Here is a 26,958-nt window from a genome sequence, read left to right as displayed (position 1 = left end):
TTAAGCTTGGCCAAAGATGGATGACCCAAATGAAAATGCCATTATGAGAGAGACATGGTAGCACTCAAAATAGCAAAAGTAGGAGGAAAGCCATCAGTGTCTAGAAAATATAAGCCATCCTTCTCATGCCTCGAACTAATCATCTTGTTGGTCTGGAGGTCCTGTAAAACACATGAAAAGGGAGAAAAGGTTACAGAATAGTGAAGAACTTTAGTTAATTGACTAATAGAGAGCAAATTAAATGGGAAAGAGTAAACGTAGAGACTAGAGGGTAAGGAGAGAGATGGAGTGGGCTAAAGTGTACCCTGGCCACTGATAGGTCCGAAGGATCCATCAGCTAGTATAATATTATGGGTAATCGGATGAAGAGTATGAAAAAGAGAGGAATGACCAGATATGAGAATTAGCGCCAGAGTTTAGAAGCCAAGGTTGGGATTGACCCATACATGCAATATTACCTGAACTAGCCAATGTAGCGGTAGAGGATGAAGGAAGAGTAATACGAAGAGAATTGACTAGCTCAATAAGCTCGCTAATCTGAGTGGTAAATGCATCATGAGAATCAGCTAAGAAAGCACCAGGACCAGAGGGAAAGGATGTCGATTGAGAGGATGGAACATCCATAACCTGATTCACATGATTAGGTTTACTATACTTCTGCCAACACTAGGGTTCAGAATGACCCAAGGAATCACAATGAGTACACTTTCAATCACCACGGGACACGGAGCCAGTACCACGCCCACCACCACCACCACCACCACGAGACCCATGGGAACCAGTATGGGATCCCCAGTGATTAGAATTGCCATGAAAACTACCATTGTTAGTCCTACGGTCACCATTGCTTGAGATCAAGGCAGAAGAGGACAATGACTGAGAGGAACCACATGTGGAAGAACTCTGTCCCAAAGAAGAACACAATAGCTGAGAATAGGCATTAGCACCCAAAAGTAAGGATGCCGTCACAAATTCCTCCCAATATTTCTTCTGTTGAGCCAAATCAGTAGTAAAAGATCGGTGTTGCAATAATTGATCCCACAAGGTCTTAATGCCATTGTAAGGCGATTGTAATATTCAAGAAGAGGATGGCCAGACTGTCGGGTAGCAAAGATCTGCTCATATAACTCATAAGCACGAGAGACATTACTTTGATTGGAAAAAGAATCAACAAAGGAGTCCCAAATGTCTTTAGAGGTGTCACAAAATTCCATTGTAGTAGCAACATGAGGTTCCAAACTATGCCAAAGTCACCTCATAACACATGAATCCTCACTCAACTAATCATCATAACCTATAGTATCCTTAGCAGGTGGAAGTTTAGTAAGAAAACGCGACTTCTTGCCATGCAAAAAAATCTAAATAGCACGAGCCCAAGCCAAATAATTCAGACCATTTAATTTCTTACTGGTAATAGACTTAGGTAACTTATCATCCTTAGCTACTGAAGATTTCACATCAGGTTTTGGCACAACCATGATAAGGAAAACAAAGACCAGCAGCAAACGTAAGATTCAAAAAAAGGGGAGAGGGAATGCACAAGGGAAAACAGACCACAGGAACAAAGTTTGGGAAAGAAATTACCCAATCACTAGCATCAACAAGCAGCCAAAGATGAGCATAAATTAGCCAGAATGATCAAACCAGGCAGAACAGGGTTTCCGAACCAAGGAAAACACCAAAAACCATCAATAAATCTACCCAGCAGTAGCAGCGAACCAGGAAAACACATAAAATACCAGAAAATCAACCCAGCAGCAGCACCAAAGCAAAACAAAGTAAAAACAAGACTCATAGGGCTATTTCGGATCCCAAGGAACGTATTTCAACAATCAAAAAATTTTGGGTAAGGAGCTTTAGCACATATCAGAATATTACGACCAAGAACTCGAAAAAAAAATTCAAAAATAGAAAACACACACTAGATGGTACCCAAAAGGCAATCCATGAGGGGGGTGAATTTGATTTCTATAAATAAAAATTAACAATTACCCAATAAATTAATAACTAGTACAACAAATGATTAACTGATGATAGATGGATGAATAACAATTAATGATCAAGCACTATGATGAACTTAATAGTGAAGTAGCTAACAGTTAATGGGGTGAATGATTTTTGACTTAACAGATTATGATTTAGATAAATTAGCAATGGATTTAATTAAATCAGGTAAGTAAAGATATTTGTAGATTTAGCACAATAATAGCAAATACTATAACAGTTATAACAGAGACAGAAATGTAAATGGATTAGGGAAGAGGAGGCAAATAAATTTATAGTGGTTCAGCTTCAACCAAGCCTACATTCACTCAAGCTTCACTTGAGATTTTTCACTATCTTCTAGCTTCACAGGGGTACTAGCAACCTCTTCACAAATGGAGCAATCCTCCATAGATTTTACACAGACTGTACCAGTTTTCAAAACCTTGCAAACCTTAGGTGATTCACAATCACTCTCAAGGAATCAAGAACACTGAGTATACTACACTCTTACAAGATTGAAATGAAGGTGGTTTTACTTTCAAAGAAAGCTACAAGGATAATCTCTCAAAGATAGATACACAATTGATGCTCATAAAAAACAGAAACTTTTAGAAGCAGATAAACATACAGCTTAAGCTTAGTGTATATGTGCTGAAGGAAAATGAAAACTCAGTTTAGGAATTCTTCAGAAACTCTGAGAGATGGAGAATATGTGATCGATGAAAGATGGAAAAATGTTTAGCACATTGTATCCGTTGTTGTCTGTCTCTCTGTTGTGTCTGTGTCTTTGTATATAACAGAGATGGTGCTCTGTTATGTCTAATAGAGCCCATCCTCTTCTTGCCGTTGAAGAGATGAAATGGTGATGGGTTGGGAGGTTGTATAAATCATTGTTCAGATATTCCCTGACATCCATGTGTGTTTTGTCCCTTGAATGATGGGTCATTTGATGCTAAAACATTTTTTTTCTCTTCTCAACAATTGTCAAATTTAGTGAGCATTGCACAAAGAGGACGTCCCTGGGAGGTCCTGAGTGAAACTTTGCTCTTGGTGATCGTCCACGCGGTCGTCCACCCAGATGTCCCTCGGACGTCCCTGGTGAAGCTTTGCACTTGGTGGTCATCCACTCGATTGTCCACCTGGATGTCCATGGGACATCCCGTCAAGTCTCAGTCGAGAGGTATGATGACCGCGGTCATCGAGCATACTGTTTGTGTGACAATCAGAGCAAAGCTTGGTGGTCATCCACCCAGACGTCCGTCGGACGCCCTTGCAGCTAGAATTCCTGCTTTGCAGCTCTCTACTGCTGCTGGCTGCTGCCTTGTGTTATACGTGTTTAATCTTCATTTTGACCTCCAAATAACATAATTAACACAAAGAGAAGATATTTTATCAAATAATAAGTTTGCAATGGTAATCTACTTTTCAAAATAAATCAAAACAAATAATTAAAAATCATCAAAATATATTATTTCTAACACTAGATGAACACTTGACAGTTGAATCGATGCGCTCTAATACCAAGTTGAAGTGTAAAAGTATGGAAAATTTAGATTAGGGTTAGAGAGAGAGAGAGAGAGAGAGAGAGAGAGAGAGAGAGAGAGAGAGAGAAGGAACAAGGACAGGAAGATTTTTATTTAACGTATGTTCTTTGGATCTTAAAATAAACCTAAAACAAACAACAAATATTTATATGAAATATAATATGACCATATGACCATAGTACCCTCACTTAAGTTAGCACAAAAAATAACAGATGATTTCATTGATGAAGGAAACATGCTTTTCCTCTTTTAGGCGTGGTGCTTTTGTTTTAACCCCTTGCCCAGTGTCGGTTTCTGAGAGATGATTTACTTGGGGTTGGGGATAAACCTACTATACCTAGTGAGAATGTTAAAGGCCATTACTCCTTGTTTTCAGAGTCTTGACCCTATGGTAGTATGTCGTAAATTGAATGTTTTAGAAGGTAAATTGTCTGATCGTGGAAGGGGGTTAAGTCTTCCAGGGGTAGGAAACTTAATGAAAATGTGAAATGGTTGATTGAGTTAAAGAGGAATACACCTTCTCCTCTTGATGATGTGGGGTTGGAGGTGGGGGGTTAAGTCAGGTACTAGACATAAAGGGTTTGTCTTTGATAAAGTTAAGTGAAGAAGGTGAGAGGATGGATCAAAAGGGGATATGTGTTAGAAAGGGAATTAGGAATTGAGGAATTTGACTTCTTGAATTAATATGATGGTCCAGCAAATGAGATCATGGGTATAAGTGGTTCTAAAATGAAGATTATAAGTTGGAATGTGAGTGGAGAACTATCCAAGAAAAGCAGAAGTGTGGTAAAGGAGGTTTTGATTAGGAATAATATAAACATTGTAATTCTTCAAGAAACAGAAATAGAAAAATTTGATGAGAAGTTGATTAAGAGCATTTGGGGGTTGGGGGGGCGCGGAGGGGGGGTTAGGTATAGGCTATGAAGCACGGACACCTCTCAAAGGGCTGCGTATCAGTGTCGGACACGGACACGCGGTGGACACATGTTCGACACATTGAAGAGAGTGTCCCCCTTTTTTTTTTTTGTGTGTGCGTAGACAGACATACACGTAAGGGACACTTCTGGACACCTTTGGGACACCGCGGGGTGAAAAATATAATTTCTGAAACTTCAAGTGGGGTCAATTTGTAAAAAAAAAAAATTAAAAATCAATTGTTGACCTAGTTTCAAATTGAGAGAAGAGAAGAGACTGAGAGAAAGCCTCGTCGGTGGTCGGTCGTCGCTGATCAATGCTCACAGGTCTCTGCTTGCTGCTTGCTAGTCGTTGCTTTCGCTATTATCGAAGGTATGTTGGTCGATTCTCTTCTTTTTTTGATCTTCTTCTTCTTCTTCATTCGATCTTCTTTGATCTTCTTCTTCTTCTTTGCTCTCTCTTTCTTCTGTTCTATCCTCACCTCTCTTCGACTTTTCTTTCTTTTCTTTTTTTTTTCTTTTATGCTGATTGTAATCTCTCTCTCTCTCTCTCTCTCTCTCTCTCTCTCTCTCTCTTATTTAATTTTTTATTTTTTATTTTTCTTCTTCAATTTTTTTTTGTTGGATTTTCTCTTAGTCAGTCTGTCTTATATATATATATATATATATTTTACTGATTAGTTTATAAGAACAATTTTTTTTTTTAATTTTAATGATATGTATTTATTAATTTTATAATTTTATGATGTAATAAATAAATTTAATTATATATATTAAACGTGTCCCCAACGTGTCTTCTCCTCTATTTTTTGAAGAAGAAATAGGGACACATGAAGCACGGACACCTCTCCAAGGGTCGCGTATCAGTGTCGGACACGGACACGCGGTGGACACATGTTCGACACATTGAAGAGAGTGTCCCCCCCTTTTTTTTTTTTTTTTTTTTTGTGTGTGTGTGTGCAGACCGACAGACATGTAAGGGACACTTCTGGACACCTTTGGGACACCGCGGGGTGAAAAATATAATTTCTGAAACTTCAAGTGGGGGTCAATTTTAAAAAAAAAAAATTAAAAATCAATTGTTGACGTAGTTTCAAATTGAGAGAAGAGAAGAGACTGAGAGAAAGCCTCATCGGTGGTCGGTCGTCATTGATCAATGCTCACAGGTCTCTGCTTGCTGCTCGCTGGTCGTTGCTTTCGCTATTATCGAAGGTATGTTGCTCGATTCTCTTCTTTTTTTGATCTTCTTCTTCTTCATTCGATCTTCTTTGATCTTCTTCTTCTTCTTTGCTCTCTCTTTCTTCTATTCTATCCTTTCCCCTCTTCGACTTTTCTTTTCTTTTCTTTTTTTTCTTTTATGCTGATTCTAACCCCTTTCTCTCTCTCTCTCTCTCTCTCTCTCTCTCTCTCTCTCTCTCTTTTATTTTATTTTTTATTTTTTATTTTTCTTCTTCAATTTTTTTTGTGGCTTTTCTCTCAGTCAGTCAGTCAGTCTTATATATATATATATATGTATTTTGCTAATTAGTTTATAAGAATTTTTTTTTTAATTTTAATGATATGTATTTATTAATTTTATAATTTTATGACGTAATAAATAAATTTAATTATATCTATTAAACGTGTCCCTAACGTGTCTTCTCCCATATTTTTTGAAAATTTGCATGTTTGTGTGTCCGTGTCGTGTCACATGTTCGTGTCTGTGCTTCATAGGGTATTGGAATTGGGCTTGTGGAAGATTTGCTTCGGGAGAGGACTTGATAATTTGGGATGAAAGAGTGATTAGTGAATATGAAGTAGTTGTTGCGGAGTTTTTAGTGCCTAGTTGGTTTAGGATTTAGGAATAATGATAATAAAGAGTGGTGGCTTACGGGAGTCTATGGATCCAATAGCCCAAAGCTTAGGGGATCATTTTGGGAGTTGCTTGGTTTGTTTGGGCTTTGGTCTCCAAATTGGTGTGTTGGTAGCGACTTTAATGTAATCAAAGTAATTTCCAGAATGCTAGAGGGGGATGAAGTCACTAGGAGCACGAGGGACTTTGATACATTTATGAGAGTACGAATTGGTTGATCCTCCATTGTCAAATGCTAGGTTCACTTGGTCAAACCTATAGGTGAATTTTGTGTGTAATAGTCTGGATTGATTTTTGTATTCTTTAGGTTGGGAAGAGAGATGCTTTAGTGTTAGACAAGAGGTGCTTCCTAGAGCAATGTTTGATCATTATCCAAGGGTCTTAGAAAGTCATTTATCACTTGGGGTCCCACTCCTTTTAGGTTTGAGAATATGTTAGAGCATCACTTGTTTAAGAAATGTTACCAGGAATGGTGGAAAAGTTGTAGACCTCACGAGAAGGGGAAGTTTCAAATTCATGATGAAACTAAAGTTTATTAAATAGTTGGAAATTTGGAACAAAGGTTTTCGGAGACTTGAAAGAGACTACAAAGTAAAATTCTAATTAGGATCAATGAGTTGGATAGTCTTGAGATAAGTGGTGGTCTTGTTGAATCTCTTAGAAAGGAGACAGAGGTTTTCAAAAGTAAATTTGAGAAGGTTGAAAAATCTAGAATTTCCCTAGATATTGATTTGTTATTATGTATCAATTTTAAGCAGTAGATAACAATCCTAATCAAACAATCAAGACAAATCGACACAACGATTTTAACATGAAAAAATCACAATTGGAGCACCTCCAATTGTGATAAAAAATCATGGGCCAAAGCCACAAAACAATCCACTAAGAAGACAAAAGGAATTACACAAGTGTACTCTCAATTATCTAGCGAATCCACGCCCGAATTGAACCGACCCCTATATGCCTCTTCCACCACGGTCTTCACCCTGGAATTGTCTTGCCTAACGTTGAATGCACAATGTCGATGTCGAATCCACGACGATGAGCCACTCCAGAATCCACCAAAGCTTCAGGCCCAAATTCTATGGAATCCACCAAAGAACAACTCTCTCTTTTGTATTGAATAAAGAAAACAAACAAACCCTTTGATATAATCGACTCAATTCATGATTAAACTCTCACAAATATCAAAGGAAACAAGCAAATAAGTCTCAGATGAAAACCCTAATACCCAAAAAGAAGATCTGGAAGCCATACCCTAAAATCGGACTGAAACACATATTTATAGAAAATAGGTCCACAATCTTCGCTCAAGCGCAGGAATGGCCGCTCGAGCGGAAAAAAACAACTCCTAGTACTTTTGCAGTCGAGTGAAACTTCTGAAAGGTCGCGATCTCCGCTCGAGCACAGGAATGGCTGCTCGAGGGGGCAAACAACTTCAGCTGCAATTTTGCTTTTTGGTTCGGGGGTGCTGCCCTCGAACCTCGCCTGGGCGCTGCCCCCTGGACCCCTGCGAGCTGACCGGGTAGCTCGATCCCCGATATAGTCAGCGAAGTGGCAAACATGAAAGAATTAACATCACAAACTTCTCTGCAAGTCACAATTCGAGTTGGATTCGCATCTAAAACTCATAGCCTCACTGAAATAAAAGAAAGAATAAAATTATAACTGAAAAGAGTTTTGTCAAATGGGATTACCAAGAATAAAAACCTAACAAAGGTGTTCTTTAGGTGAAGAAATTTCTTTGTCTAAAAAATTTAGAGCTTAATAAGTGGCTTGAGGAATGGGATAATAATTTCAAATTATTTCCTAAGGTTGCAAATGGAGATCAAATCATTAATGAGGTTTTTCCGTTTATTCCAGATCGTATTCTTTTGAGGGAGGGGTGAGTAGGTTGAGATTAGAAGGGTTGGAATGGTCCCCCATTGATTCTGAGAAGGCTAGTTGGTTGAAAGGCTTCTTGATGGATTGGAAATAGGAAGGTGATTTTCAAGTGTAAAAAGGTATGGGTCCCTAGGGCTTAATGGCTTTCTTATGACCACTTTTTACGTTTGTTGGGATATTGATAATTTTGATTTGTTGAAAGTTTTTAATGAATTTTTTAAGAAGGGAATTGTTGATACTTGCGCAAATGCTACATTTATATGTTTGATTCCAAATAAAGAGATTTCTTTAAGAATATGTGACTTTTGACCTATCTGTTTAGTTACTTATTTGTATAAAAGTTTGGCAAAAGTGTTATGTATGTTGTTGAGATTTGGTTTTGGGGGATTTCGTTTCTCTTCTCAAGGTGCCTTTGTTTAGGGGTGTTAAATTTTAGATGTTATTTTGGTAGCTAATGAGGCGGTTGAGGAGTATAGATTACCTAAGAAGCCCGAACATGTACACAGACACGGGACACATGATACGGTGATTTCAGAAAAATGGGGACACGGACACGAACACGGTGGGGACACGACAATAAAATATTTTTTCTTATATTTTTGTTTCTTATGTAGGTTAATATTACATCCACAAACAATCAAAACTAACAAAATATTACATACACAAAATATTTTGTTTCTTTAAGATGGATTTTGAAAAAGTATATGATCATGTGGATTTTTTTTTTTTTTTTTTTGATTTCTTTTTGGATTTTGTCATGCAAAACAAATGATTTGGTGAGAGATGGAGGAAGTGAATCAAGGGTTGTTTGTCCACTAGTAATTTTGTAGTAATATTAAATAGTAAAGCATGTGATACTTTTTAAGACTACTAGGGGTCTGAGGCATAATTCTTCTTTATCTCTATTTTTATTTACTGTAGAGAGTTGATGTTTTGGGGAGGTTGGTTGGTCTTAGGAGGTGGGTTTAATGGAGGGTTTTGTGATAGGTTGGGGTAAGATTTCAGTTTTTCACCTATAGTTTGTAGATGATACTATATTTTTCTCTTTTCAGAGTTTCACCTACACTTTGTAGCATTTTTTAATTGTTGGTGGTCATAATATGCTTTTCTACGATTATGTTATATTTCCAGGTGGTGAACACTCCTATGCACACGATCATGATGTGGACCATGCTCATTCTCATGTTCATTTTGGACATGAGCATTCACATCCTTTTAAACATGCACTTCCTTAAAAGATCTTTCTGTTGGTTAGTTGGTTTTGGGTAAGTTGAGAAACATGCAACGTGCATACGTTATTTGTTAATCTCAGTCACATGCTTTCTTGTTTTACAATATATATGTATGCATTATGCACATGCAACAATTATCTCTGTTTTATATATTCCTCTAATTTTGCCTCTAATAATGTATAGAAAAAAAGTTACTTCTAATAATGTATAGAAAAAAGTTACTTTCTATCTGTCACATTTGAAAATTAATAATTCTGAATAATAAATAATTATTAATGGTTAGCAAAATAATATACAAATTATAAATGCACATTTATTGATAATCCAAATGTGTCACTGGAGTACATTGGACCACATGAATGGTTCAAAAGCCTTGAACACACTGTTGATGGTTAAAAGAGCACAATTTCATTGATTGAGGTAATGGTAGTCACTCTTTTGGAAGGAATATCACCTTAAGAATATGGAATGGTTGACAGAGTAAATACACAAAGTGAAATTGAGAAAAAGTGGCCCTAGTTGATATACGGGACTCAAGAAAAGTGACACAGTCTATTAGAATGTGTTAGGATATTTCCCATTTTATTCTCATTCAGTCTCTTTATTTGCTGTAATGGGCCTTTATTTAGGCCTTAACTTATGTTTATGATTTAATATAAAAGGGTATGATTAACCACTCATACTCTAATCTTCTCTCTTCTAAAATTGACATGGTATCAGAGCAGAACTAGAAGAAGAAAAAGAAAAAAAAAACCTAGTCGTACCACCACCAAGCCACAGCACCACCACCTCAGCCCGCAAGCCCCCAGCGAAGCCACCTAGGGTTCTAACAGCCCCAGTTGACGGCAGCTAGGGTTCCGACAACCCCAGTCGGAGTCACGACTCCAGTCGAAGGCACAATCTAGGGCTCCGATAGCCCTAGTTGAAGGCACCTAGGGTTCCGACAGCCCTAGTTGGAGTCGTGCCTCTAGTCGAAGGCACAGGCGCATCTCTTTCTCGGCTGGCTTGGAGCCTTGTGGTCTGTCCTCGTCGACATCTCTCTCAGTCTCTACATGTAACTCCTTTGTCTTGATCTCTCTCTGTGTCTTCGCAATATCTAAGTCTCTCTGAGTCTGTATTCTCCTCTTCTTAATCTCTCTCTGTCTTCTAGGAAAAAAAACAAACAAACAAAAAAAAAATTGTTCTCCTAAATTTATTTTAAATTCATTGTTATATTTTCCCATCTTTCGGGTTTGTGATTCACTCTAGATGTGTTTGTGAGGGTTCCGTTGCGACGTCATTATGGCCGAATTGACTAGTGAGTCTACTACTTCGTAGCTTGCTACACAGGACGCGAGTCCTGTTTTGACTACTTCGATGACCGATTCTCTCCACCTTGGCCAGAAAATCACCACCTCTCTCTTTAATGGTCAGAACTATCTAGCGTGGTCGCAGAGTTTCACTATATTTTTGAAGAGCAAAGGGAAGATGGGATATGTTGATGGGCGTGTTCAGGCTCCCAGTATCACCGATACAGGTTATGATCAGTGGGAGATTACCAATTCTCTTATCATGGGTTGGTTGATACACTCTATGGTTCCGGGGATCGGTGAGGGATACTTGTCTATGGACACAGCACAGGATATTTGAGAGGCTGTGGCCACTACGTATTCCCGCAAAGGTAATTTCTCACAGACTTTTGAGTGCGATGCTCTATTGACCGGTCTGTTTAGGGTGAGATGACTATTCTCCAGTATTTTACTTTCCTTAGCAATGGGTGGAAGCGACTTGATCATCTTCAGGACTACAAGTCTGTCTGTCCCACAGATTCTGCTGGTTACCGGAAATTTGTTGAACAAGTACGGGTCTTCAAGTTTTTAGAAGGTTTGAATGTGGAGTTTGATCCTGTTCGGAGTCGTGTGCTTAGTATGGATGCTCTTCCTTCTCTCTAAGAAGCGTTTGCTTATGTGCAGAATGAGGAGAGTCATCGTTCTACTATGCTTCCGGTTACCTCTTCTGATCGATCTGCCCTAGTTTCTGCCCCCTCTCGAGATAGAGATCGTGGTTCTCGTCCTCCTTCTGAGAAGGATACGCTCTTCTGTGATTTTTGTTGTCACCCTCGCCACACCCGTGAGACTTGTTGGAAGTTGCATGGGCAACCATCTAGAGGTCGTGGAGACCGTTCTGGTTCTCAAGGGGGTCGCTCCGGACAGTCTCGAGGCCATGGGCCCAATGCCTGAGCCCATCATTCTGATACAGTTGAACCACAATCCACAGCTCTAGTTGATTCATCTACTGATATCTCGGGGTTTTCTACTTTTGAGTTGGAGGTTGCTCTTCGCCACTTGCTAGATCGTCGGGCCTCTAGTTCATCTTCAGGTAATATTGCCCAGTCAGGTAACTTAGCTTCTTTTACAAGTGCTTTCCTCTCTCATCAAACGTTACCTTGGATTATCGATTCTGGTGCTTCCGACCACTTGTCTGGTTCTTCTGATTTGTTCTCCGTGTATACCCCTTCTTCAGGGCAAGATAAAGTTCGAATTGCTAATGGTACCATTTCTTCTGTGTCTGGGAAAGGTTTAATTCATGCCACTGTTTCTCTTCCTTTATCTTCTGTCCTACATGTTCCCAATTTTAGTGCTAATCTTTTGTCTTTGAGTCGTATTACTCGGGACTTAAATTATAGTGTGACCTTTTTCCTTGACCATTGTTTGTTTCAGGACCTTATCACGAGGAAGATGATTAGCAGTGGTAGATGCGAGAATGGTCTCTATATCTTGGATCAAGCAGACAAGCTGACTCACTCATCCATTCAGTTTCCATCTACCAAGGAAGACATCTGGCTGTGGCACCGTCGTCTTGGGCATCCATCTTTTTTGTTACTTAAGCATCTTTTTCCCTCTGTTTTTTTTTTTGAAAAATAACGTTTCTGAGTTTCATTGTGAGTCGTGTCAACTTGGCAAACAATACAGAGCTTCTTTTGCTCCTTCTATTAATAAAAGTTTAGTTTCTTTTTCTTTGATTCATTCGTTTTGTGTCTTTAAAGGGTCAACGATGGTTTGTCACCTTTACTGATGATTGTTCTAGGACCACCTGGGTGTATCTTATGATGGATAAATGTGAGGTGTTTTCTGTGTTTCAAAATTTTCATAAAATGCTTTGCACTCAATTTGGGGCAGTTGTCAAAATTCTGCATTCTGATAATGGGGGGGAATACATTGATTCTGGACTTGCCAGCTATTTTGCCACTCATGGTATTATTCATCAAACTTCTTGTACCAATACCCCTCAACAGAATGGTGTTGTCGAGCGTAAAAACCGGCATCTTCTTGATATTGCGCGTTGTTTATCCTTTGAAATGCGTGTTCCTCGATCCTATTGGGGGGAAGCGGTTCTCACTGCTGCGTTCCTTATCAATCGGCTTCATACCCAGGTTTTTCATAAACAAACTCCTCTTCAGGTTTTGTTCGGCTTCCAAGCTTTTGCTGCTTTCTCCATTCCTCCCAAAACCTTTGGGTGTGTGTGCTTTGTTCATAACCATTCTCCTACCCGTAGTAAGTTGGATCTTCGGTCTCTTCGGTTTGTCTTCTTGGGTTACTTTGCCACTTAAAAGGGCTACAAGTGTTATCATCCCCCCTCGCGCAAATGGTTTGTCTCTATGGATGTGTCTTTCTTTGAATCTCAGTCTTATTTTCTCTCCTCCCTGGTGTCCCCGTCATCTCTTCAGGGAGAGCCTTGGTGTGAAGAGACTCTTGTATCACTACCATCACCATCAGTTATTGCGACTCCTGAGACTATTATTACTGATGATCCAACTATTGAGAATGCTGAGTTTCCATCTGCAGTGAAAGACGACAAAGTGTATGTCAGGGACAAGGGTAGACAGAAAGTTATTTGGGTATAAGAGATCAATTCGGATTCTCCACTGCTATCTTCTTCTTCTGATGAGTGTCCAGAATCCTCTCCTTTTGGTGAACCTCCAGGTAACTTAATTCTTTCTGATCTAGATGTTCCCATTGCTAAAAGGAAGGGGGTTAGGTCGTGTACTCAACATCCTATTTCTCATTTTGTCTCCTACACTAATCTGTCTTCTTCCTATAAAGCTTTTTTGTCTAAAGTTTCTTCTGTGAGTCTTCCTTCCAATTTTCAGGATGCTCTTTCTACTCTTGAGTGGAAGCATGCCATGATGGAGAAGATGAGAGCGCTTGCTAAAAATGGCACTTGAGAATTGGCTGCGTTACCTAAGGGCAAACGACCTGTTGGATGTAAGTGGGTGTACACTGTAAAGCACAAAGCCGATGGTTCAATTGAACGTTACAAGGCTAGATTGGTGGCCAAGGGTTTTCCTCAGACTTATGGAGTAGACTACCAGAAGACATTTGCATCGGTTCCTAAGATGAATTTTGTCAGAGTCCTTCTCTCCCTCTCCTCTAATCTTGACTGGCCTCTCCATCAATTTGATGTGAAAAATGCTTTCCTCCATGGAGATTTGGTAGAAGAAGTGTACATGGACATTCCCCCTGGCTTTGAGGATGTTAAAACCACAGGAAAGGTGTGCCGGTTACGCAAGTCACTTTATGGCCTTTAGCAGTCTCCTAGGGCTTGGTTTGAAAGGTTTATTCAGGCCATGTTGAGATATGGTTTCAAACAAAGTCAAGTTGATCATACTTTGCTTGTGAAACACTCTTCACATGGTAAAACGACAGCCCTCATTGTCTATATGGATGACATTGTACTCACAGGGGATGATGTTGAGGATGTTCCTCGGTTAAAGAAGTATTTGGCTAATAAGTTTGAAATCAAAGACTTAGGCAACTTGAAGTACTTTCTAGGCATTGAGGTTGCTTGGTCCAAAGATGGTATCTTCATATGTCAACGAAAGTATGTGCTTGATTTGCTAAAAGAAACTGGAATGCTTGGAAGTAAAGCATGTGATACACCACTAGAACCCGGACTAAAGCTTAGTGAGGATGAAAGAGGCGAGCCTGTAGACAGGGGGAGATACCAAAGACTAGTGGGTAAGCTTATTTACTTATCCCATTCGCGGCCTGATGTTGCTATTGCAGTGAGTATGGTTAGTCAGTTTATGTATGCTTCACGTGCAACTCATTTAGAGGCGGTTATGCGGATTCTGAGATACTTGAAATCTTCTCCAGGAAAGGGTCTTTATTTCCTAAAGTATAGTCATCTCAGTGTGGAGGCATATACAGATGCTGATTGGGCTGGCTCAGTAACTAATAGAAGATCCACCTCTGGCTATTGTACCTTCGTTGGTGGAAATCTAGTTACTTGGAGAAGCAAGAAACAAAATGTTGTTGCGCGGTGTGTGTGAGCTTTTATGGATTAGATTATTATTGTGGGATTTGGGGATTCATCAGACTGATTCTGTGAGGCTATACTGTGACAATAAGGCCGCCATTAATATAGCCCACAATCTGGTTTAGCATGATCGGACCAAGCATGTGGAGATTGATCATCATTTTTCAAGGAAAAGCTTACTAGTGGCACTATATGTATGCCTTTCGTGCGGTCTGGGAATCAATTGGCTGATGTTCTTACCAAAGGATTAGGGATTAAACTGTTTCGTGACATTCTCGACAAGCTAGGCATGAGAGATATCTTCGCACAAGCTTGAGGGGGAGTGTTAGAATGCTTTAGGATATCTCCCATTTTATTCTCATTCAGTCTCTTTATTTGCTGTAATGGGCCTTTATTTGGGCCTTAACTTATGTTTATGATTTAATATAAAAGGGTATGATTAACCACTCATACTCTAATCTTTTCTCTTCTAAAATTAACACAGTCTGCATTACGGGTAATGCTAGGGGTCGAGGAAGACCAAACTAAACTTGAGTTAAGATAGTAAGTGTTAAGCATGAGTTTGTTTAGCATTAAGGGCAGTTTAGTCATTGTTAGCCTCTAGGGTTATACTTAGTTTTCTTATATATATTTCTCTTGTAATCTTTAATTAATTAATTCAATAATACCATGGTTTAGTTTAAACCTAGTTTTCATGGTATCAGAGCCAGGTTTCGATCCTGGGACACAAGTTAATAGCTTGTTGTTCAACTAAAATTATGGATCTTAATCAAATATGCAAACTAGGATTCATATAGCCAACCCCAAGTAGTTGGTGAAGATTTGTGTAGTTGAATTGATTTAATATATTTGTTCAGTTTGTATGTTTCTTTAACCTTAAGGTAGTAATATACCTAGAAAGTGGTTGTGCATAAACCACTTGTTGAAGTCGTTGTGCATGAACCACTTGACGTTAAGGTGATTGCTTGTAAGCATCTTCACAACTACTTGTCACTAAAGTGGCTGTACTTGGCACTTGTGTAACGCCCTCAAAAAAATAACATTAAACCCATCAATATAAACATACATTTATATACAAAAGATCCACATTCTTCAATTCATCAGAGTACTTCATTACAAAAGTAATACATGTTAACAACAAAAGCAAATGCCCTACGGGCTTACAGCTTTCCAAGTTAACACTTGGTTACAAAAGAGAGTACTAACTCAATTACACATTAAGCCCTTGGCTTGAATTTACATGTAATACATCAAAAGAAATAAGACAACAAAAGTGTGTCCACCTCTAGCCTCCCAAGCTATGCCCTTGGAGGTGGCATGCTACCTGTACCTGAAAATGATGTTCCCAAATAGGGTGAGCCACAGCCCAGCAGAGATATACTAAACCAACTATGAACAATGACTAAAAGATTAGCAATTGATAGATGGCCAACACTGATACATCCACGTATATCACATCACAATTTCATAACATACATGCCTATGTCACTTTTTATTCTCCACCTTTATTTAATAGATAAGCATATTAGCTATATCAACACATCAATAGATAAGCATATTACACATCAATAGATAAGCATATTAGCTGTATCCACACTTCACAAGACAAGCATACGAGCTGTATCTGCACTTCACTAGACAAGCATATGAGCTATATCTACACTTCTCAAAGATAAGCCTATGAGCTGTATCTTCACTTCTCTAGACAAGCATATGAGCTGTATCTACAGAGTTCATCCCCCATCTCCTCCCAATCCTATCCGGTTTAGAGGTACATCCCCCATCTTCCCCTAAACCGCGGAGTACATCCCCCATCTCCTCCTCTACACACAATGCATATAAACACAAAGGTTCTATACACAATTAATCAATACATAAAATTAATGTATTCTATCTACCGTCATACTCTATGACACGTTTAATCAATTAGTTTTAGTTTGCCTAATCGTCATGCATTGTCTACAACAATCAAGACTATCCTTCACCGATAGCCCAAAGCAGTTATTTCTAAACAGAAAATAAATGCACAAAATGGATGTTAAATCAACATTTCAATTAGGTGAGTGATAGATGATCCAACTACACCCTCTAATCCCTTCCCTTTCCAATTTCCACATTCTCAATTCAATCCCTTATTTCCAACAATTAATTGTACAAATTAATCAATCAATGTAATTAGGGCATTTTCCATAATTAACATTTCAACCCTTCACGGTTTCATTTTCATCAATGTTTCAACATTTACTTCATTCCTTCATGCCAAACATGCATTTAGGTTTTATGTAACTAAAACCCTAACTTTTGTAAAATTACACAAAGGCCCAAACTCTCTCAAAATTACCCAATAACCCCCAACATATCGAAATGCCAAAATTTAAAGACAAAACTCATAAAGAGGAGTAGGATATCCCTACCTCGAAGTTAGAGCTCGGATGGAGAAGAGACCAAAACCAAAGTGCCCCAAAAGCCAAGATTTTCGGATCAAAACGACGCCCTCGATGATCAACACAACTCTTACAAAGGCCGAAGAGAAGGAGGACACTCTAACTAGATCAAACCCTAGAGAGAAGGGAGTTTCTAGAGAGAGAGGCTCTCAAAAATGGGTTTTAGAAAAAGTAGGAGAGAGAAAGGAAAGTAAAAAGTGATTTAAAATCACCCAGCTGCCAACTGATATACGACATTTCCGCTCGAGCGGAGAATACAACGCTCGAGCGTCAAGAAAAAAAATCTGGACACGCTCGAGCGCAATAAGGCCCGCTCGAGTGCCAAGACACAAGAATAAAGCACTTCCGCTCGAGCGCGAAAACCAGTCCGCTCGAGCGTAGATTTCCCCCTCCCAGAACTTATACCTAGAAAGTACTACCCGCTCGAGCGCCAACAAACCCGCTCGAGTGTAAAGAAACCCGCTCGAGCGTAAAAATCACATCTGCAGAAGTTTTGCAGGAACACAAAATACTGGAGGTGTGCAATCCCCGCTCGAGCGCAATAAGACCCGCTCGAGCGGATCGCCTAAAAACTGGACAACAAGGGATTGAAACCAAGGCCTAACCAACCTGTAACAACTCTGTTCAAAACATCCTAAAACTCAATCAAGTGGAATTAAAGGATGACAACAAGATAGATACCACTACCAACTTCACGGAACCGGGTCCGGAATACAACAGAACAGTAAAGGGACAACCGTGATCGCTATAACCTCCCCCCTTTAAAGAATTTCGTCCCCGAAATTAAACACACGTTTTTCAAAAACAGGTTTTCTCCATTCTCAACAATATTACAACATGATATTAAACAACCCGACCCATTACCGGTCAATTCCATCTCTTTTCAAGAGGCAAAACACATTATTCATAGCAACCTGCATTATTAACATGCATTCCTTTGAAATATACCAATTTCAACTCATTTTCCACAATTCCATAACACATGCAACATTTATATCGTGCTTGCATTCCCACAATACACTTAACACACGCAATGTTAAAACAAACTTCCATTAACCCAAACATTCACAATGTTTTACAACTTATGACATATACAATGCTCTTAAAGTTCAACAATATTACAGAATTTCATTACAAAATTACACGTTAACAAACAAGTCCGGATAATTCTCACGGACATCCACCTCACGTTTCCAAGTGGCTTCCTCCACTCCGTGATGTTTCCATAAAACCTTCACCAAAGGAATGGTCTTGCCACGCAGAACTTGATCTCGCCTATCTAAGACCCGAACCGGTCTCTCCTCATACGAGGCATCCTCATCTACCTCTAAGTCAGTCCAATCTAACACGTGGGACGGATCCGGCTCATACTTCCAAAGCATACTCACATGAAACACGTCATGCACTCCGGACAACTGCGGCGGTAAAGCTAAACGATAAGCAACCTCGCCAATCCTCTCAAGGATCTTAAAAGGGCCAATAAATCGAGGGGATAACTTCCCACTCTTCCCAAACCTCATCAACCCCCACCTAGGTGATATCTTAAGAAAGACATGATCACCTACCTCAAACACTAAAGGTCTCCTCCTACGGTCAGCATAACTCTTTTGACGACTCTGGGCTGTAACAAGCCTCCTACGGATAAGCTCAACTTTCTCCGTCGTCTCCCTAACCAACTTCGGACCCGACAAAGGTGCATCACCCACCTCGGCCCAACAAACTGGAGACCTACACGGTCGGCCGTACAAGGCCTCAAACGGTGCCATACCGATACTAGACTGAAAGCTGTTGTTGTAGGCAAACTCTACCAATGGCAAGTGCCTCTCCCACGTCCCACTGAAATCTAGGACACAACCTCGAAGCATATCCTCAAGGATCTGAATAGTACGCTCGGACTGCCCGTCAGTCTGAGGATGATAGGCCGTGCTAAAGGTCAACTTAGTGCCCAATGCACTCTACAAACTCTGCCACAACCTAGCAGTAAAACGAGGATCTCTATCTGAGACGATCGTCACTGGGACCCCATGTAATCTCACTATGTCCTGAATATACAAGTCGGCGAGATGATCTACTGAATCTCTCACGCGCATAGGAATGAAGTGCGCTGACTTAGTCAACCGGTCTAGAACCACCCAAATGGCATCACTACCCCGCTGAGTCCTCGGAAGACCAACAACGAAGTCCATAGTGACATGCTCCCACTTCCACTCGGCAATAGGCAAGGGTTGCAAAAAACCCGCTGGCCTTTGATGCTCGGCCTTCACTTGCTGGCAAGTAAGGCACTTCGCTACGAAAACAGCCACATCTCTCTTCATACCCCGCCACCAAAACTGGCGACCCAAATCCCGATACATCTTAGTGCCTCCCGGATGCACCGCAAGGCGTGAATGATGGAACTCTCGAAGTACTTCCTCTCGGCAAGACTCCGGCACAAACAAACGGTCTCGGTATCTCATACTCTGGTCGGGATACACTGTCAAACCCTTCTTAACCTTCCCATTTGAGATCTTCTCTCGAAGGGATTCTACCTCAAGGTCACCTCTCTGTGCCTCTAACACTCGAGTCACTAGTGTAGGCTGCGCAACAACAGAAAACAAGGCCGCTGCCTCAACGGATTCGCCCAGTAGCAAATCAAACTCGCCAAGTGCTCCTAACATCTCCCACTCCCGGATGGCTATACAGGCTACATCACTAATGGATTTCCTACTAAGGGCATCGGCCACAACATTGGCTTTTCCCGGGTGATAGTGCAACTCAAAATCATAGTCCTCAATAAACTCCATCCATCTCCTCTGCCTCAAATTCAAGTCTCTCTGTGTAAACAGATACTTCAAACTCTTGTGGTCTGAGAACACCTTGAACCTCTCACCATAAAGGTAGTGTCTCCAAATCTTCAAGGTAAAGATCACTGCTGCTAACTCTAGGTCGTGTGTAGGGTAATTCTTCTCGTGAATTTTCAACTGACGTGAACCATAAGCTACCACTTTCCCCTCTTGCATCAACACACAACCCAAACCCTCTCGTGAGGCATCACAATAGACTGCATAACCTAACCCTCTCTCCGGAATAATCAAGACCGGAGCAGTGGTCAATCTAACCTTCAACTCTTGGAACGACTTTTCGCAAGTCTCACTCCACACAAACTTGACCCCTTTTCGCGTCAATCTAGTCAACGGCGAAGCTAGCCTGGAGAAATCTTTCACAAACCGACGGTAATACCCAGCTAATCCCAGAAAACTGCAGATCTCAAACACACACTTAGGCAGTGCCCAATCTTGCACTGCCTCTATCTTGGATGTATCAACAGACACCCCTTCCCCGGATACCACATGGCCTAAGAATTTCACCTCTCCTAGCCAGAACTCACACTTCCCAAACTTGGCATACAGCCTATGGGCTCTAAGCAACTCAAGCACCACTCTCAAGTGTTCCTCGTGCTCTTCCTCTGAAGGCAAATAGACAAGAATGTTGTCCACGAAGACGACCACAAATCGATCTAAGAATTCCTGGAAAATCCGGTTCATCAGATCCATAAAGACTGCCGGTGCATTGGTAAGCCCGAATGGCATCACTAAAAACTCATAATGGCCATACCGCGTACGGAATGCCGTCTTAGGAATATCTTCCTCCCTGACCCTCAACTGGTGGTAACCCGATCTCAAGTCTATCCTAGAGAAACAACGGGAACCCTTCAACTGGTCAAACAGATCATCTATACAGGGCATAGGGTACTTATTCTTGACCGTAGCCCGATTCAACTTTCGGTAGTCTATACACAATCTCAAGGCACCATCTTTCCTTTTAGCAAAGAGGGCTGGTGCTCCCCACAGTGAAACACTAGGGCGAACAAAACCCTTATCTAGTAATTCCTGGAGCTGAACTTTCAACTCAACCAACTCTGCTGGAGCAAAACAATAGGGTGCCATAGAAATCGGCACCGTGCCGGGCACAAGATCAATAGAGAAGTCAATCTCTCGGTGAGGTAAACTAACGAGATCCTCGGGAAAGACATCCGAGTACTCACAAACCACCCTCGGCAACACAATCTGGGTCTCATCACACTCACCATTCTCAAAGCTAACAAGTAGACCACTAAGCTCACTTCGCTCTCGTGAATCACACCCTGGTGGCAAAACACTACCAACCCAGTGTAGACACCCCATTTTTGACCGTCCTCAAGACTTGGACGTCACCATTGGAACACTTGGTGATTACCCCTTGTTTGTGTTCGTTTGGAGTTCACGGAAGCCTCGACTCTCGCGCTTTGCCTCAGGATCTCCGAACTCGACTGTTTAGTGTCTGGTTTTCCACCAAACACTTGTGTTTTGCCTTGGAAAGGCAGGGAATGCCTAGTGAGGCATCCCCACACATCACCGGCCATGGCCAGAGGCCACTGGCTGGTTTTTGCTGCCATCGGCAATCTTTTCTGCCGGTCGGCACCTTTTGTTGCCGATCGACACTCTTTTTTGTCAAAATGGCATTTTTGAGTAGCCGACCACTGTTCATCTACTTTATGTAGATATTTTGTGCCAGCTGTGATAGCTGGCACCAACTCTGCTTCCCTCCATACACGTGTATGGGGGGATTTCCCTCTAAGCAAGCTTGTTGTGTAAGCTTTGCAAGAGGGACTTGTATAAGAGGAGAGGTCTTCTCCTTGCTCTAGGTTAGAAAATTTGAAGGCAAAACTAGAGCTTAGACATATAGATACACTCTCTCTCTATATTTCCCTCTCTCTCCTCCTTTGTGTGTGTTTCTTGGCCTAAAAGTGTGCTTTTACCTTACTTTTGCACTAATACACACACTATTACACCTTGCTCCGAGATTGAGGGACTTGGAGGGTTGATTCTTGAGTTTTGGGGCTGTTTTTGATCAAAAGAAGAGGGCTGCCTTGGCTGTTCTTGAGGTGTGCTTCAAGGGTGAGCACTTTGCTTTAGTTTCTCCAAACTTGCACTAGTCTTTTACCTATCTTACGTGCTGATTTAGTTTTTGTGCATAACATAAAAAAGGCTTATATTTTCATGCTTAAGAACTTTCATTAAGGGTCGTTTGTGGTTTGAGTTCAAACTCACCCTCTTAAGCCTTATTTGGCCTCTTTGTTATCTCCTTGGTTAGGCCTTGTTTGCTTAAATGTTTTGGTCTTCTCATCACTGAAAACCAGTGGATTTTCAGTGGTGAGGAAGGTAGTTTGAAGCCTTGCATAGGGGAGGGACACCCCTCTCCCTTCATTGTCTTGTTTCCTTGCATTTTGGTTTAAAGGGTAACATGCATGCTTGATTGGTTCTGGCCTTTTTTCAAAGGTTTTTGGGTGTTTTTAGGTCATATGTAATCTCTGTTTTTGGTCGGATTTATGGCCTTTTGCATGCTTAACATACTTGCTTTACATCCCCCTATTTGGCCTAGAAATGCATCTTGTGTTTAGGCCATGATTATTGCATGTGTTGGCTTAGTTCCATGACGGTGCTGGCATTATTTTACCATGTTTAAGGTCTGTTGGCCATTTATTTCAGTCATGCTTGCCTTGTTTGGTGTCACCTCTTTGTGTTTTGGCTTGTAAGCTTTGAGCATATTGACCTCTAGCATGCGTAGCTATGACCATCCTTATGATTTGGCATCATTTAGGACCATATTTCGGTCCATAAATCATGTTTATATGTGTGCATGTGTGACCTCTTTCATGCCTTGAGGGTGTGCCCTCTTATGCCTAGAAATGAGCTTCGGTGCATACATCTCTTTAGGGCCACTTTAGTTGCCATATTAATGGGTTTTGGAGTCCATTTTTGCATACTAAAGTTCTGTTTTTTACTTGTTTAATTCATGCCATGATTGGTCATATTGGTAGAAGTAAAATGCCCCTTTTTTTGTGCCTTAGCCCTAGGTCCATTGGCTTGCATGTTGGCATGAGAGTTTGTCCATCATTTTTGGCACTTTTAGGTACTGTTTTGAGGTAAATGAGGGTCTGCCCCTTTACCATTTTAAGCCACCATTGCATGCTTGTTTCATGTTTGTTTCATGATTGCTACATTAGGTGTTGTAACATGATGATTTTATTGCTTAAATTGTCCATGTTTGCATTGCATTTGCATCTTGCATGCCTAGCATTGCATATATGCCATAGTAGTTGCATCGCATTTGGCATGCCTTGCATAATTAGTATTGTGTTGCATTTTGAGCCATATGAGCATAACATACATTGCATTACTTGGTTTGGGGTGTCAAACCAAGGGTGAGGGTCAAGGAGCGTTCATACCGTAAGTGATGCAACGTGCCTTAACTCTCGGTCACCGGGGCCTTTGACTTCGACATGATAAGGCCTTGGTCCTCATTTGTGTGTTGCATGCATTCTTACATCAAATGGCAAGCTTGATCTCTTGGACTATCATGCACAATTGATGGCTCGAGGATCGAGGGCCATGCTTCCCTGAGTTCAACACATGATGGGGGACATGACCATGCTTACATGTACCTGAAATCCCATGCCATATGCTGTCTGTCCTCTGTTGCTATCAAAACTGTCTCTTGCAGGAAGTTTATGCCGACCGGCATAATTCAGTGCCGACCGGCCATTGGTGAATGGCCGATGACTCAATCAGCAGCCGATGGAAGTTATACACTGTTGGTGGGTACTTCCTCCAGCCGGTGGTATTCTGCATGTGTACAAGGAACCTGTCCCAGAACTTTAGCATTTTTCAGAGAAGCAAGGCAGTAAAAAACAGAGGCAGCAATGGTATGGCGCGGGCTTTCCGGACGAGACGGGTTCGAGCATGCATCATTCGCACATCCCGTGGCGGAGGCTGTGTCCACCTTTCTCCTTTTTTTGCATTCTTTCTATTAATTAATTAGAAATTCTGTAATAATTAATGTATTTGTTAATCCGGACTGTAATATTTATTTGGCCCCTCCGAGCGAGGGCAAATCTGTAATAAGTGTGGGTGAGTGTGTGAATGTCTTCCAAACCCCATTTCTTTCTTCCCTTTTATTTACCTGCTTATGATGGTAGATTAGGGCATATTTAGATTAGCATACCTTATGCAATGCATGCGCGCATTCATTCATTTGTCCTGCATGCACCGGGCTCTGTACATCATGCTAACTACATTTGTATTTCAATTCCAAATTGAATACATGCATCAATTGGTTGCATTTCACATGTCATCGTAGATTAGCCGAGCCTACTCTAATTGCATCTTGCATGTGTTGCATTAGTCAACTTGACATGAACTAGGATCATGCATGTTTGCTAACTAGTTTATTGTTTTGGCACGGAGTACGATGTAAGTATTTATGCTTTAGCATCTCGCATGCGTGTGAATGTTAACATGATAGTATGCTTACCATGTGGCTAGATGCTTATGTGTTATAAATTGTTTGAATGCCTGTGGGTGAAGGTTGGATTGTTTAAGTTGGAAAAACTCGTTGAAATCCGTATTTTAGCTTACTTGCGAGTAGCAAATTCCAAAGCATTTTTCAAAACAAACGGATATGCAATGCTTGTTTCCAAATTAGGCAATCTAGTCTATACTTGTTTGCTATGCGCATAACATAGTAATTCTAGGCTAATAACCGGAATAAGAACACATAACGTTTTCAAAATCGGATATCACGGTTAGTAGAGGCTGATCTTTAGATCGGGCGAGAGGGGGTGCTCATAGCTGACCTTTCCCAATCGTACCCTAGCTCCCGAGCCGAGGCAACTTTGGTGATGACGGACATGTGGCCTTCGGCACCGAGTCTGGGTTTCCTAAATTCCCCATTTTAAAATATTTAGGTGGCGACTCTGTATCTGGCAAAGCAGTCCATGTTTGGCACTCCTTTCTAAAAATCTGTTTCTTAAAACGATTTGCCAGATTTGGACTCTTTGGTTCAAGATTAAGAACCGTGACACAAATCGAGTCTGAGCTGTAGTGACCCCAAAATGAACAGAACGGGAGCTCACCCTCCCGGGGCGTTCGGGGATGTCTACAGTTTCTGGCGACTCTGCTGGGGATGTTAGAGAGCTTGACTCGAACTCGTAATATCCTATTTTGATTTCATTTATGTGTCTCTTTGCATTGCATTTGCATTGGTGCGCCTAGGAACACAGTGTTTGCCATCTGCCATTCCTGAACGGTTTGCCGGAGGCGTGTCTTGTCAAGGCATGACCATAAGGCTGACCGGTTATGGGCTCTGACAGTATGGGAACACAAACCCCGGTTTTACCGGGGCACCCTTTTCGACCATTCGACCTAGTGCATATTCGGATCCATAGTGAACATTCCAAGTTAGGACAGGCTGCTTACCCGATGTTAGGTTGTTTGAAAACTGCTGCATGCATAGTGAAACCCTAGCTCCTGACAAAATAAGACAGGGAAACCCTACCCCAACATAGGGGTGTTTTGGCTCTCTTTACTTGCTATGTGCTTTTAGAGTGTTGCTCTACAGGAACGTGCATATCAGTTTGCAAGATTGAGTATTAAACCTGAGGGCATCAGTATCAGTTTATGAGAATCAGTTACCTGCGGGTATCAGGTTCAGTTTTGGGAACAGTGATTTTTGGGAAACAGTGTTCAGTGTCGAGGAACAGTGTGTTCAGCTTACCAACTGTGTATTATGGATACCCAACTGTGCGTTGTGTGTGTTTATTTTATGCCGTTATGCTGTCCAGTTGTTAGTTTATTTACTGCTTTATTTATCTTTTTGCTAGGTAGTTTAGCATCATTGCTTTCAACCCAGTAGATATTCCCCAAGCACTCTGGATCAGAGGTCGTCGGCTCCATCGATCTGAGGATCTGGTAGACGGACAACCAGTGTACCACTCTCTACCCCCGGTTACTAAATGGCAGGCAACTAGGCAGAGGGCATCAGTTCAACAGTCAGTACAGAGGGCTTTATCTACCCCACCTGTCTACAGTAGGGATCAGGATCTTGTTTCACCCGCAGAAAAGGAACATATACCAACAATTCAGTCAGAACAGAGCAGCATGGCTAGTTTAGAAGAGATGGTGTGCCAACTCCAAGAAAGCATGAAAGTGATACAGCAGGATGCTGTCCGACAGGCAGAATTCGCCAAACAACAAGCCACAGTTATGAATGAGCAAGCGGAGTTAATCGGGAGATTGCAGCAGCAAACTGGGGCGTCAGCTTCACAGAAAATCCCTCCCCCACTAAGGGTTCCGATACCCGAAGAGACGCCAAATGCTCGGAATGTCCAAGAAGATACAGACATCCCAACGGGGCCGGCTCCACCCCCAATTCTGCCTCAACTATCCAAGGCACCCACTCCTATCAATCAATTAGATTCTCCCTTCGAGTCCGAGGTGGACCCCGTGGCATTAAAAATGCGCAAGCTTGAAAAGCTGTTCAAGAAATCTCAAGGTGTGAAGTCCATTCCGGACATTGGAGACGGATACACTGACGCAGCCGTGACGCTGCCAGATCGGTTTAAGATGCCACAAATTGATCGTTTTGATGGATCTGGGGATCCCATGGTACACCTACGACTATTTTTAGACGTCCAAAGGCCAATGGGCCTCACTAGACTGCAGAAGCTGTCTTTATTTGGCCGGACCCTGTCGGGTGTAGCGGCCGCATGGTATGCCAAATTGGAGGATAGCGTCAAGAGAAGTTGGGACGAGATGGCTGAGGCCTTCATCCTGCAGTACTCATATAATACACAAATCGAGATCATGACCCGGGATCTCGAGACAACAAGGCAAGAACCCAAGGAGAGCTTCTCAGAATTCGTCACCAGATGGCGGGCTAAGGCTTCGATGATGACCTTAAGACCCACGGACAAAGACCAGATTTGGATGATTGTGCGCAATCTTC

General features: G+C 41.2%; 1 protein-coding gene across 13 annotated transcripts in view; it reads left to right on the top strand.

The window, feature by feature from the left end:
- The window catches only part of LOC145801898 (uncharacterized), a 598,157-nt gene that overhangs the window by 534,232 nt on the left and 36,967 nt on the right, over positions 1–26,958 (top strand). For 8 of the 13 annotated variants that reach the window (XR_014343711.1, XR_014343714.1, XR_014343716.1 and 5 more), the window contains one exon: positions 9,312–9,445. The exons of 2 other annotated variants lie outside the window; for them this stretch is intronic. Coding sequence is in view for 3 of the 11 variants with exons in the window: in XM_082893699.1 (XP_082749825.1) it covers positions 9,312–9,415 (104 nt within the window). In the remaining 8 variants the exon portion in view is untranslated. Of the gene's footprint in view, positions 1–8,159; positions 8,300–9,311; positions 9,446–26,958 lie in introns of all 13 variants that reach the window. 3 more of the 13 variants (XR_014343710.1, XR_014343709.1, XR_014343715.1) reach the window with 1 other exon arrangement.

Source organism: Camellia sinensis, chromosome 11 (assembly GCF_055761805.1).
Source record: "Camellia sinensis isolate YWXY chromosome 11, ASM5576180v1, whole genome shotgun sequence".
In the NCBI taxonomy this organism is placed as follows: Eukaryota; Viridiplantae; Streptophyta; class Magnoliopsida; order Ericales; family Theaceae; genus Camellia; species Camellia sinensis.
Note: the sequence above shows the minus strand (reverse complement) of the source record. Positions and strands in the feature narration are given on the sequence as shown.